The sequence below is a fragment of the Saccostrea echinata genome, unplaced genomic scaffold (genome assembly GCF_033153115.1).
Source record: "Saccostrea echinata isolate AGI-Se365-2 ecotype Australia unplaced genomic scaffold, CSIRO_AGI_Sech_v1 ptg000025l, whole genome shotgun sequence".
In the NCBI taxonomy this organism is placed as follows: Eukaryota; Metazoa; Mollusca; class Bivalvia; order Ostreida; family Ostreidae; genus Saccostrea; species Saccostrea echinata.
Genome location: NW_026889774.1, coordinates 28,885,048 through 28,899,149, shown reverse-complemented (window position 1 = coordinate 28,899,149; position 14,102 = coordinate 28,885,048). Strand labels below are relative to the sequence as shown.

The 14,102-nt window shown below is 33.5% G+C and overlaps 2 protein-coding genes across 2 annotated transcripts; one reads left to right on the top strand and one right to left on the bottom strand.

Moving 5' to 3' along the window:
* Window positions 1-1,903: 1,903 nt before the first annotated feature.
* LOC133192324 (schlafen family member 13-like) lies at window positions 1,904-8,207 on the bottom strand. The gene is made up of 7 exons (XM_061328348.1): window positions 7,985-8,207; window positions 6,682-7,376; window positions 5,656-5,774; window positions 5,048-5,201; window positions 4,521-4,634; window positions 3,230-3,962; window positions 1,904-3,006 (listed from the first exon to the last, which is right to left on the bottom strand). Exons 1-7 carry the CDS (start codon window positions 8,044-8,046, stop codon window positions 2,175-2,177), a joined length of 2,709 nt encoding a protein of 902 aa, XP_061184332.1. The 5' UTR covers window positions 8,047-8,207; the 3' UTR covers window positions 1,904-2,174.
* Window positions 8,208-8,532: 325 nt separating this feature from the next.
* On the top strand, window positions 8,533-13,747 carry LOC133192811 (ATPase PAAT-like). Its single transcript, XM_061328819.1, has 6 exons — window positions 8,533-8,662; window positions 10,223-10,317; window positions 10,590-10,923; window positions 11,306-11,512; window positions 12,565-13,046; window positions 13,347-13,747. The coding sequence occupies exons 2-6, from the start codon at window positions 10,223-10,225 to the stop codon at window positions 13,531-13,533; spliced, it is 1,305 nt and encodes a 434-aa protein (XP_061184803.1). The 5' UTR covers window positions 8,533-8,662; the 3' UTR covers window positions 13,534-13,747.
* Window positions 13,748-14,102: the final 355 nt, after the last annotated feature.

Sequence of the window (14,102 nt, the reverse complement as noted above, 5' to 3'; positions counted from 1 at the left end):
TTACCTGAGGATGTTCCATATTAATATGACTAAACATGGCTTTTCTGTTCTTGAGAAGATTTTTAAAGTTTTTTTCCCTTGTATATTCCTATGTAAAACTTTGATCCCCCATTGCAGCCCCATCTTACCCGCAAGGGGGCTATCATTTGAACAAACTTGAATCTACAATACCTGAGGATGCTTCCATATCTATATAGCTACTCATGGCTTTGCTGTTTTTAAACAGAATATTTTTAAAGATATTTTCCTTTATATTCCTACATAAAACTTTGATCCCCCATTGTGACCCCACCTTACCCCCAGGGGTTATCATTGGAACAAACTTGAATCTACAATACCTGAGGATGCTTCCATATCAATGTCATGGCTTTGCTGTTCTTGAGAAGAAGATTTTTAAAGTTTTTTTCCTATATATTCAAATGTAAAACAGTACTTTAATCGCCTATTAATAGGTGGCCCCACCCAATCCCCAGGGGTCATGATTTGTACAAATCTGAATCTACACTATCTGAGTATGCTTCCATAATAATATGACTAATTAAGACTTTCCTTTTCTTAAGAAGAAAATTTTTCAAGATTTGTTCCTATATATACCTATAATGTAAAACTTTTATCCCCAATTGTCGCCCTATCCTACCCCCGAGGTTCATGATTTGAACAAATTTGAATCTACAATACCTGAGGATGCTTCTACTCAAGCAATGAATCATGATATTTTGACCCCCTGTCCCTGTTATGGTGTTTTGAATGCCATAGATTTCCACACATTTTATATGCAAAATACACTTTTAAATATATTAATATGACTTAACAATTAATTAAGATTTTGCTATTCTTGAGAAGAAGAATTTTAGAGTTTTTCCTATATATTCCTATGAAAAACTTTGATCCCCCTTTGTGGCCCCACCCTACCCTCAGGGTTCATGATTTGAACAAACTTGAATCTACACTACCTGAGGATGCTTCCATAATAATATGACTAATCATGACTTTGCCGTTCTTGAGAAGAAGATTTTCAAAGATTTTTCCTATGTATTCCTATGTAAAACTTTGATCCCCCATTGTGGCCCCACCTTACCCCCCCCCTCCCCCCCGGGGTCATGATTTGAACAAATTTTAATCTACACTATATAAAGAAGGTTTCAAATAAGTTTCAACTTTTTTGGCCCAGTGGATCTTGAGAAGATTTTTTAAAGATATCACCAAATTTTCATTATTTCTGAATTATCTCCCATAGGAAGAAGGTGTGGCCCTTCATTTGAACAAACTTGAATCCCCTTTACCCAAGGATACTTTGTGCCAAGTTTGGTTGAAATTGGCTCATGGTTCTGGAGAAGAAGATAAAAATGTGAAAAGTTTACGATGACGACAACAACGACAGACAACGGACAAATTTCGATAAGAAAAGCAGCTGAGTTAATGACACTTGAGCCTTCGGCTCAGGTGAGCTAAAAGACAAAGCAATACCAACCAACACTTTGCTTTTTTTTTTTATTAGTAAACAACAAAATTAATATGTTGTCATATATTTTCCTTACTGCTTCATGATTAGGACACGTACTCTGTCAGTCAGTAAGTGCAATTTGTAAATTAAAAAATAATATATTAAAAATATTAAATAAAAAGTGTTTTATATATTTCAATATAAGATATCTATCATCATAAGATAATGAATACAAACAGGGTCATAGAGAAAAGTGCATTATGATATGTAAAAAAAAATCACAAAATGTTTAAACTCATTCTTCCTAAAATTATTATTCACCCTGTACATACAAAGATTTAATATTTTCCAATTACAATATGTTTTCTGTAACAAATAAATACATGAATATATATACATGTAAAGCAAAGGTACATTTTTGAAGAAAAAAAATCATATATGTTATACAAATAAGTCTTTGATTTAATGCCTATATTTTGTGTCAATGATTTAATGCCTAAAATTTTGTGTCAATGCATGATTTAATGCCTAATATTTTGTGTCTATGATTTAATGCCTATATTTTGATGTCTTTGTTTTAATGCCTATTTTGTGTCCATGATTTAATGCCTATATTTTTCGTCTCTGACTTAATGCCTATGTTTTGAGTGTATGATTTAATGCCTATGTTTTGTGTCTTTGATTTAATGCCTATTTTTTGTGTCTATAATTTAATGCCTACATTTTGGTATCAAGATTCCTGATCACACTCGAGTTTCCTCTGAACAACATCTGAGGTAGAGATAATCACAAGTTTATCACGTGCACGTGTTGCCAAGCTAAGGATGAATTTACTCAAATCCGCATGTTCTGGATTGACCTTTGGATCCACCCCAACTATGGTCCCTCGATCAAGTCCACTGAACTCCTTCACTGTATCCACTTCTACTCCATGATTTGATGTTAATGGCATCACGCCTACTGTGATTTCTGGCTTGTCCTGTTTACTTCCAACAAGTACAGCCAAGTCATCAACACTGACTCCACTATCGATTATGTTCGAGAGTACTTGGAAAAGTTTCTCTTTCAGATGTTCCTTGTCACATTTGAGGATTTCGACGGATTGTCCCGAACTGTATTCGTGACCAAGATGAGGCGAGCTTTCAAGATTACTTAGTTCTTCCATGTTGTCTGCTAAGGACATTTTTTCCACATTGATGGGACCATTCATGAAATGCTGGGCATATTCAAAGATCTCCTTCGAATTACGGGTTATTTCACTCATCATAAAATTATTTTTTCCAATTATAGATGGAAGTCCTGCATTAAATTTGTGAACTTTCTGAGTGTAGTCCATGAATACCCAGAAGAAGCCATGTCTCTCAAGATGATTTGAGTTTGTCGTCTGCTGAGATGAACTTTCATGTGGCTTGGTCAAACGTTCTGCTGCGCTGTACCAATCTCCATCTCTATCTTTGAAATTCTGTGCCTCATCTACTATGACATTTTTGATATCACTGAAAGTGTCTACACTGGCATTCATGAAGTCACGACGTGTTGACACGTGGCATATTTTGAAAGACCTGAAATAATGAAATGACTTTAAAACTTAAATCATCATATACTCCAGGTAAAAAAAAATGGCTATGCATTTAAAATTAACATGCATATATTCACAAATAATGAAAAAATTTGGAAAAAAAAATTCTCAGATACTTTACTCGTGTGTTTTGGTGTTCATGGATAGACTACATTTTCTTAATGATATATGCTCTCTACTTTTAAGAATTAATTCTGGAATCATACCGGACATATGAGCAAAGGAGTTCATTTTCAGCTAGGTACAGGATTTCTTTTGTCTGAGACCCTCTTCGTTTTAGCTCTTGAACAAACTGGACGGCTGCTACTGTTTTCCCAGCACCTGGAGGACTGTGCACCCACAATTCCTTGGTAAACTGTTGAGTAAATAGCAGTTGAAACTGATCACAAGTGAGCATGAAAAAGTATGTATCCTGAGACAAAATATTTTCCACAGTGGTCGTATTTAGGGTCGTGAAATCCACAGGTTGATAAGCTGCCATTGTAACAATGAGTGAGTCAATAACATTGTCAAATTTCTCCGACGACATATCAAAATGAGAAGGGTAGAACCGCCTTTCGAAATCGCCTTTAACATCCAGAAAATTTTTAACATTGATGATATGTGTAGTAATACCAAACTTGGAAACACAGCCTCCAAGAGCCACCATTTTGTACTTGAGGTGGGCTGCAACATCATGTGTATGTGCCCAAATGGTATTTGATTCTGAGGTAGCAAATGTGATTAAGTGACACCCTTGGGTCTCACTGACAATAAACAAATCGCAGGTCACTTTTTGGAGGGACGGCAGTGGAACTGACAGCCCCCAGCAGTTGACAAATAGGGATAGATGTCTCCCCCCAGAGAACAGGTCCACAACAGAGCAGACGAGGCTTCTGGTGTCCACACAATCAATGGTGGTCAGGAAGTGGTGAGGCTGAGCAAACTTCATCGATTTCTCTATAATGGAATACATATACAAAATGTTGTTAACTTTTAACCATGTAATTATAATGCATAATATTTAATGAGAAGGTACGATGTATATAGAATCTTTTGGTATTTAAAGAAAGTACTGATACTTGAGAAAAACATCATATTAAGGGAAAAAATCTCATTTGGATGCCATACACTGTAGATCAAAAAATTTTCCAGACACCTTATTTTTGCAAGAAAATAATTAGGTATTAATTAATAGCCAGACAAAATTTTCACAAATATTTTTTAGATGTTGTGTGTAATTCTTTTTAAGATTAATATACTTCAGAATAAAATTTTTACAAGCAGACAGTCTCACAATTAAGCAAAAATGAAGTTCTTGCAAATGAGATTATAAACAGTACATTCATATATTCAATTTATAGAATTTAGTTCACAGGGCACACACTTTATTTTTCAAATGAATACAATGCAAACACATCTAATAATGCCTTTTGATGCTCAAATACAACTTATTTTATTACCAGAAAAAAACAGTCCACCCTTTACTAAAAAAAAAAAAAAAGTGCACCTACAAACCTGTAAATAATTTGGCCTTTATACTGTTCATGGTATGTTTCAAGGAGAATACCAGGGGTGCCTGAGGCACAGTAAAGGGAAGCTTAATGAAGCGTCCATGTAATTCCGGCTTATCTACAAATTCACAAAAAAGACTACTATTAAGGCGTCAGTATAATTTTTTTAAGCATTAAAAGATCAACTATTTCCATTTTTTTAAAAACATAATATGAAGCAGTCATACACTGTTGAAATCATGAATTCAGTTTTAGGATAATAGAAAAATGTTTCATTTTTCCAGTAAGACATTCATTTATCAGGGAGAGTAATATGCAACTCATGTGAACATTCTTAGCACTTCTTATCATCTGGCTTAAATTACTAGAACAGTCAGATTCAGGTCTATATCAACTCCTGATTATGTAATTTTGGTTGTAAAATTTGATGCCAGGAATATGACAATTGACTACAACATTTTTATGAAGTGTAGTTGTCAGTCAGCATTTCCTCTGAAAGAGTTGAGCATTTGCTTTCTTCCATTGATATACCTCTGAAAGGGTTGAGCATTGCTTTTTTCCATTGATCAAAGGACCAGCAGTCTACAGTCTGGGTCTTTGTGTTGACATAGTAACTATCCGGAGTGGCAGAAAATACGCCCCCAGGAAATTTACATACGGACACAACAACAACAACTCGGGGATTCTGTGGATAAAAGTAATCATGGGTAATTTGTTAACCTTGGAAAGATCTCCCTAAAATATTTCTGAATAAGAAAATTTGGGATTGATGTATTCTACAATAACTTTTCAAATACTATTAACTTGATTAACAAATTTAGATATTAATGTGTAGATAATTTGTATCTTTGTAATTTAATCTTAAAAAAACTTTCTGCTAAGTACCATATGAGCAAAAGATTTAGCAGAAATTCAATTTTGGCAATATCAGCAAGAGTGTTGAAGTTGCTAGATTGAATATTGCTAACAATGCATTCTGCACAAGTGGTAATTAAGAATCATTTAAAATTAACTCTTGCTAAAATAAAATATGGATTTTTAAGGAAAAAAGCTAAGCTTGTGTCTCGTAAAAAATAAAATCCACTTACATAGTACATGTATGTGAAAACTTAATAAAAAATATTTGAAGTCAGGTATACCATCTTATGAGGCACACTCTGCACTGGGGAGAAATGAATGTCCCACTGTACCCCTCTCTGGGCACTGAAGGAGGAACTCCCCCATATCATAACATCCATCTTCAACTGGACCAGCTTTACTGAAATAAGAAGACTTCAATCAATAGTGTTGATACATGTAAATAAATTAAAATAATTAAATTTAATAGAGAGCTGAAAATAAACTTATGTATGAAAGATACAGGTAAAGAAAAAATCTCATAAAAATGTCATGTTTTTCTTTCTTAAAGCAAGGTTATTTCTTAATTAGCCATGTATCTTTTCAAATTATTTGGACATATCAATTGACAATCAATAAAATAGCTAAGACATGTTTTCCACACTGTTTCTCAAAATCACAGTTTCAAGTGACCAACTTGTAATTTTAAAACATTTAACCTCATAGGTGATTTTGGATCCATTAGGATGTACCTGCAATTTAACATTAAACAAATAATTTACAAATAAAAGATGATGAACATCTTAAAAAGCAAACTTTCAATTTACAATTAAACCTAACAACATCTTCAAATTAATGACATATTTGATGAAAATATTTCTCATAAGAAGTCATACTTTGTCTCAATAAGATATTTTAGACTGGATATTAAGAAACAATTTAGGTTGTTCCATGTGGTTTACTAATTTTGTATTTATTACTGGTAGACATACTGCTTGGCATCATGCTAAGTTACCTGTCCATCATGTTAAGTTACCTGTCCATGATGCTAAGTTATCTGTCCATCATGCTAAGTTACCTGTCCATCATGTTTAGTTACCTGTCCATCATGCTAAGTTACCTGTCCATCATATTAAGTTACCTGTCCATCATGCTAAGTTATCTGTCCATCATGCTAAGTTACCTGTCCATCATGTTTAGTTACCTGTCCATCTTGCTAAGTTACCTGTCCATCATGCTAAGTTATCTGTCCACCATGTTGTTACCTGTCCATCATGCTAAGTTACCTGTCCATCATGTTAAGTTACCTGTCCATCATGCTAAGTCACCTGTTCTCTCTTGTTCCTGGTCAGTCATCTCTTCTCCATACACAGCAGCCTGATCATCATCAATGCCAAAATAGATGTGTCCTCCTTCATGATTAGCAAATGCTGTCACATATTTTGATATCAGTGTCCTAATTTTGTCTGGGATGCCTTTCCCGTCTCTTGAATTTCGACTTGATAGCTGTTTGAATTGAATTTGCTTTGTCTCTTGTTTGAGATACTCATTTGTAACTCCATACTGGAAGTTTGTGGGGATTGAAGGGAGGGCAGAGAGTGGTTTTCCTGATTCATCTCTCTGGAGGAGCTTGATCACAGACTGGTAACTGACCTCATGCGTGGCTGTGTCGGTGGGTAAACGGGAATGATAGTCTATTGTACAGATGTGCTCAGCAGACTTGATAAAGAGATACAGATCGGCATCATCGTAATTTCCCACCATATCAAAATAGTTACAAATATCATCTGATGAGATCATCTCAGCGAGTTTTATTTCCATTCCACTCCACCATATATCTAAATCTTTGGAGCAGACTCCACTTCTATAATCCTCATTCTTCATGTGGAGAACACCTCCACCACTATTCGCGATTCCACATGCATAGCGTAAAACAATATCATTGTCAAATTCATGGATTCCTCTGGAGATGTGGATATTGCAGTGGAGAATACACTCCCCATACCGATGTAGATTGGATGTTCTTAACATGGAAGAAAAAATTAAGAGAGCTTTATAAATTCTGGTTCATTAATTTATCTTTGCAAGCCAAGAGCTTCAAATTCATTCCTCTACTCAAGGATAGGAGGAAATTAGGAAATAATGATTAGTGCAGATTTGAATCAGCATATATATTATTATAATACATGTATATAAAACCCCTTTCAAGATGTTGCAATGATGCTGTATATTGTACAATATCATGAAAGGGGTTTTGAACTTAATATAATTGAAATGATTCTTTTTATTCATATAGAAGAGACAAGTTTGTGCCTATATGTCTGAGGTTGAACAATCGAGGGATCTCTGGCTTATTTACCAGTTTAGTGCACTCTACCAATAGATTGCTAAAAGCCAAAGCTAGTATGATTCCATGCATCTTACACTACCACATTTACATACCAACATAACATTTAAAGTATGTTAACTCTTGCTCAACCTTAGTGTTAATATACATGTATTTTTTAGAGATGTTCAAAAAGTTATCATGTACTTCTAAGGAAACATGGTAAACTAAAACTTAAGATTCACATGTTGTTTATGTTTTAACCAGAATTGAACAGGAAAATAATATACAATGTATATACTTACATGTCGTGTGTAGAAAGTCCAAAATGGTCTGTAGACATTTTTTGTCTTTTAATTTTTTTCATCACTGAATTGCATGCTGAGTATAATTAAACTGTAAATACATTTTAGGACCAATTGGATATTTTAAGATTGTGCACAGCGCCAAAAATATAAAACAAATCAAATGTTAAGAAATAATTCGCTGACATGTCTTACTGAATAAATCAAGACAGTAAATATTTTTTTGTAAACAAACATAGGAAACGGAATAGGGCGCAGCCATTTTTCCGGATATTCATCGGGAGTGTTTCATGAATTTTTTTTGTTATGGCTATGGACGTGGTGTTTGTCAAATGTTTGATAAAATCCTTTATTTTTATAAAACAATTCCTTGAAATATTTGATTTGTAACAAAAATGTTTTTGTGATTGTTAGTACCAACCATGCGAAAACATTTCCTTAGTAATAATGCTCTCTCCCTAGAGCTCTTTAGTGATGAAGGTAAGAAAATACTATCAGATTTTTGTTGACATTGACTTTCACTTTCAGTATCTCATGTAAAGAACTTCTTTAAGAAAATAGACACTCATTAAGGATCGGAAAAGATAGAATTTTAAAAACTGAATTTTGTAGAACAACCACTTCAGTTTATTCTTTGTAGAGGAGCTAAAATACACCACGCTGCACACACACTGAAAGGTTTGTGGGAGTTTTTTCTGACATTTGCATGCTATACAGGTCCAGTCCAAAAACTATTCCTACTTACGTAGCTATTAATAGCTACCTAGGTATTTAAACCTACCCAAAGTAGCTATTTCTACCTAAAAATTGCATTACTTGCATTTTGTGGCTAAACGCCCGAATGGCACAACATGGTGAGTACCAAATTTCTTGATACAATCACACTGATGATGAATACAAGAAAATTGTGGCCAAAAAATGATTGCTTCATAAATTAACAATTTTGCATAGTAATAAATGCAAAATTGTTAATTTACTACGTAATCATTTTTTGGTCCAAATTTTGTCGTATTCATCATCAGTGTGACTGTATCAAAAAATTTGGTACTCACCATGTTGCGCCATTCCGCCGTTTGGCCACAAAATGCAAGTAATGCAAAAAGTAGGTAAAGATAGCTACTTTGGGTAGGTTTAAATACCTAGGTAGCTATTAATAGCTACGTAGGTAGAAATAGTCTTTGGACTGGACCTGTTATATTTACAACCCTTAAAGGTGCTTGGACACAGATTTTAAGTTAATATTTTCTCAAATTTTCTGTATAATTTCATGACTTATATATTGCTAAAGTATTTCATACTAAAATATAATAAAATCTTATTTCATCTCGAAGTTATTAAAACTTCGAATTTCTGGACTCGTTGGATTGACACAATGAAAAATATTAAAACTATAACCCAGAAAATTCAGAGTAGAAATGTTCGAAAGCAAAACCCACTCACAGTATTGTAAGTCCCTGCTCAGTGGTGTGTGCAGAGTTTAACAATTGAACACACCCGGTGAATCATAAACATTAACAATAACAGAGCTTGTGCCCTGTTTACAAAAACAGTTTACGTTTCACGGGTGTGTTCCATTTGTTAAACTCTGTACACATCACAGAGCATGGACTGACAATACTGGTGAGTTGGTTTTGCTTTCCAACATTTCTACTCTTAATTTTTTGGAATATAGATGTAATATTTTTCATTAATACATAACAAAATCGCTTCTTTTCTTAAATATTAAGGATAAAGTTAAAATTTGTGTAAGTGCAAAGATGTGTTAATCAAACGCGTCCCGGAATTCGTAGTTCCAATAATTTCCAGATAAAATAAGTTTTTAATTATATTTTCATGTGAAATGCTATTGCAATATATAAGTCGTGATATTATACAGAAAATTTGAGAAAATATTAAGTTCAAATCTGTGTCTAAGCACCTTTAAAGATAAAAGATGAATAGATGGAACTAATCTCACCTCTATGCAGTATATGTTTGTGCAGATAATACCTGTAATTATTAAGATTTTTTGTATACTAATGCCCTAATCACCCAGGAGAAGTTATGATTGTTTACTTTGTAATGTGAAGCTGATTTTGACAGTCCACTCAATTAACATGATAGAGAGAAAAAAAAACAGAAAAGGTTACATGTCAAACATTTTTTAAACCGAAGCAGATTTTTAAATATTGAAGTTTTATTTGACTTTCTTATGTAAAACATTCTATTAAGTGATGTGATAACCATTTAATTATACAGATGGCAGGGATAGACTATTGCACTGTTCTACCATCCTGGGACTTCGACAAAGATCCAGCAACTATTGTAGAGTATTACTTTGGACAAGAGTTTAGGTTTGACATAAATTTAATTATTAAGAGATATTTTTAACCATTTAGCTGAATTTTACGGTTTTTGCTCCTTCATAATAAGTGACATTATTTTAATATTGGGAGGTCTTCAGGAGCCAGTCAGTTAATATCTTTCTTCCTTTTGGTACATTAGAAGCTTTTTGATTCAAGTTTTAGTGCAAGTCATTTCTTTTTTTGCCAATCTGATTAAAATCAGTTGTTCTGATATGCTACCGCTTATGAACGTAATTTTAATCAGATTGTTTTTTTCCTAGCTCACAGACAGATGATAATGATGATGATGGAAGTGGACAACAACCTTGTCAAGATATCAACCCGAGAAATTTCCTCCAGCTGTCCAGTGTGGAGGGGGAGGAGGTCTGTACCATGACCTTGACCTGTAAACCTCAGTATCACATCAGTATCTGTGGTCTCCATGTGTACAGTCAGGCAAGACTGGTGGAAATCTATGATGCAAGTGAGGGGTACCTAAAGACTGTGAGGGGACAGAGAATGAGGATGATGGGGGATGATGAAGGGGGAGAGGATTCAGAGGTTGTGTACAAGTGTAGGACATCATTAGACACATGTTATGGACTGACCATCAAGGTGAAATTGTTACAAAGTCATTTTGTATTAATGTTTTCTTATCTTAAAATATCCCAATCTAAGTGGCTTTAATTTTCTTGAATTATCACTTTATTACATGTATTTATTTAATTAAATAATACATAAATTTAATTAAATTTACACATCAGGAATGTCCTTTGATAAAAATCATCAAATTAATGCATATGTTTTAATGACAGTGTATGAAATAATGCTGGTTTTGACTTGAACAATTCTACACAAAAAAGTGGTCTGACATTCTTAGAAATATTACAGTAGATCAGAGTCAACATAACCTAAATTTGTGAATTTAAAATGAATCAAAATTACTAATGAATTATCCACCTTTGATCAGCATTGAGGAGTCCATTTTACATTCCAGTTTCCACGAGTTCATGGTGTCAATTTCTTCAAGATTTTCAAAGTAGTCTTCATTCTTCATCCTGAACCAGAAGAAGATTATGGTGGGAGTGGAGGTCAGTTAGGTCAAATAAACATGTCAAAGGTCAAGAGTTATGTAACAAGTCTCGGAGACAACATCCCTGAGGGAGCCAGGGGACTGATGCAATCCATGGAGGAATTTCAGCAGGTAAGATTTGTGTGATTTATACATGTACTGTGATATAGAAATATTATTAAGTTCATGTTAAGAATATTTTGAATTTGGTGTGGTAAGAGATTTTTTAACAATGAATGTTAAACCTCTAAAAATTGTTTCCTAGATAAATCTATCTAAAAAGTCTAACATTTAAAATTTTACTGAGCGGTCTGAAAAAAAATTGATGTTGGACCACTGAGTGGGATATTAGATTTGTCATTGAGATATTGGATCGCTATAACACTTTTTACATCACACTGTAGGTGAGATCAGCTATATCTTACCAATTATTGAAAACATGGAGGCCATTGCAAGATATGTCAAAATAAAAAGTAAAAGTCATATATATCAAAACATTTATTGACTGTACATGTGTTCCTGGGTAAAATGCATTTTGTCGACCCCTCGAACCATCAGCTACAGGCAACACCAATTTGGTTCTTGGGTCCAACAGAATGCATGTTGCCCTTGAACCCAGTCAATAAATGTATAGTGTAAGGAATACCATCACATGTAATACACAGTACATGTATGTCAAAGCTGCATAACTTTTCAAAAAGGCTTCACCTTCAACTACATGTATTTACATTTGCTACATTTTTTTCTCTTAATTTATTTGCAATTTTCTTGAACAGTCACACATGTTAATATACACCAAGAAACTCACACTGTTGTGAAATCACAATTAGGAAGTTGAGATGGTAGTAAAAATATTATATAGTGCAGTGGTAAATTCAAATCTTGAATGAATTTTTGCTGTTTTTAAACATGTAAATTACAAACGAAGGGATTGCTTTTTTATTTAGTCTGCAAATGTTATTGGTGTGTACATAAAACAGAATTGTCAGGTAGGCATATTGTTCATTAAGTGCTAACAAGAAGTGCTAACATGCATCATGAATTTCAAATATGCCTACAGGACAAGTTTGTTTGAAGTACACACCAATATCATTCACAAAACTTAAATCATTCCCTAATTATCCAACCAAAATTGCAGTTTATTGTTAAATTCCATTATTTGGTACTTTTGATACTTTATCTAGAATCAGAGGGCTTCTATGACTGGAATACATGGTTTTCTTGGCCAACAACCTTCATCTGCAGGGTCACCACTAGGAATGATGGGATTGATGTCCATGCTCTCTCAAATGGGAATCAGGTCTAATCAGCTTCCAGGAAAAACAAACAACAGCCAATCACATCTGAACAATTTATCTCAAAAGGGAATCAGGTCCAATCATCTTCCAGAACAAACAAACAGCAACCAATCACATTCAAGCAATTTATCTCAACAGAGAACACAAGATCAGTCTGGAAATTCAAATGAGAGTGATTCTTCAGATGTTTTCTCTCTACTACATAACATTTGTGATAGAGTTTCTGGAATGCGAGCAGAGGAAAAAAGAAAAATGGAAGAAGCTGAGGAGACAAAGAGAAGGGAAGCAGAAAAAGCAAAGGAAGAAAAATTGCAAATAGACATTGCTTCAGAAAATACCACAGACGCAAATATTCCAGAGGAAATGAGGTGGGAATTAATGTTACATTGTTATTTGTACAGCTTTGTAAAAGGTGAAATAATTGTGAAAAACACAAAATACAAAGTAGAGAGTTTTGGTTCTGCTGTTAGCTAATAGAAATGTTTGAATTCATATCTTATGTGTAGTTTGTAGATTTAGTAGTAGGTTTAGAATACATTTTACTTATAAGAATTGATATTTTATTGCAGAGCCATAAAATGAAAGAGATGTGATTTCAGATGTGTTGTTCAAGAACAACTCTGATCAAATTCACCCTCATAAACTTTTAAATTTATCTTTCTTTTCAGAAACAGAGATACAGAAGTTTCTCCTGGATCTTCAAACTCATTGAACACCAAATTAGAGGACCTTGAACAAAGACTTCTAAGTCATGTAGACTCTAAACTAAGTGAGATGGAAAAACGTATCAACTCAAGACTGGATGAAATCTTAAAATTACTTCAGAGTGATTGTGTCTCCACTCCAGAATCCTGACACAGAGTGTTGGGACATGATTTTGTTTTCAGTAAAATTTGTTTTTACATGTAGTTTAATGGTTGATAAATAATAACCTGGCATTAAGTTTCCTGAAGACCTAACCTTTTATATTTTTTTTAATGTATTTTCTTTCATTTTCCTACATTTTTTATAATCATGCATATGGATGGATTTGAACAATATGCAAATGTTCTGATGATGGTTTATATTAATTTAGATACAGATTCTTTGTCCAGATTTGTGATATATAAATATATTTGTATTTCCCTTGATTTTTATTTTAAAGGAGTGAACTATATTCACCTTAACCATCCATCTTTTTTAAACAAATGCAATTTGATTTGATGTTTTTACTAACATTTTCTTTCAGTATGAAGTTGAAGTAACAAAATAAAAAGAAATGTAGTGTATAAAAACATGCAAAAAAATAAAACTGCGATTTTATACTGTAAAAAGATTTGATCTGTTTTGCCACAAGAAATGTTATAGAATGTTTTAGAAATATATATGCTCCCCATGTGGCTACACTGGAAAGGATCAACTTTAAAGAAGAAGGTACGGTTTTT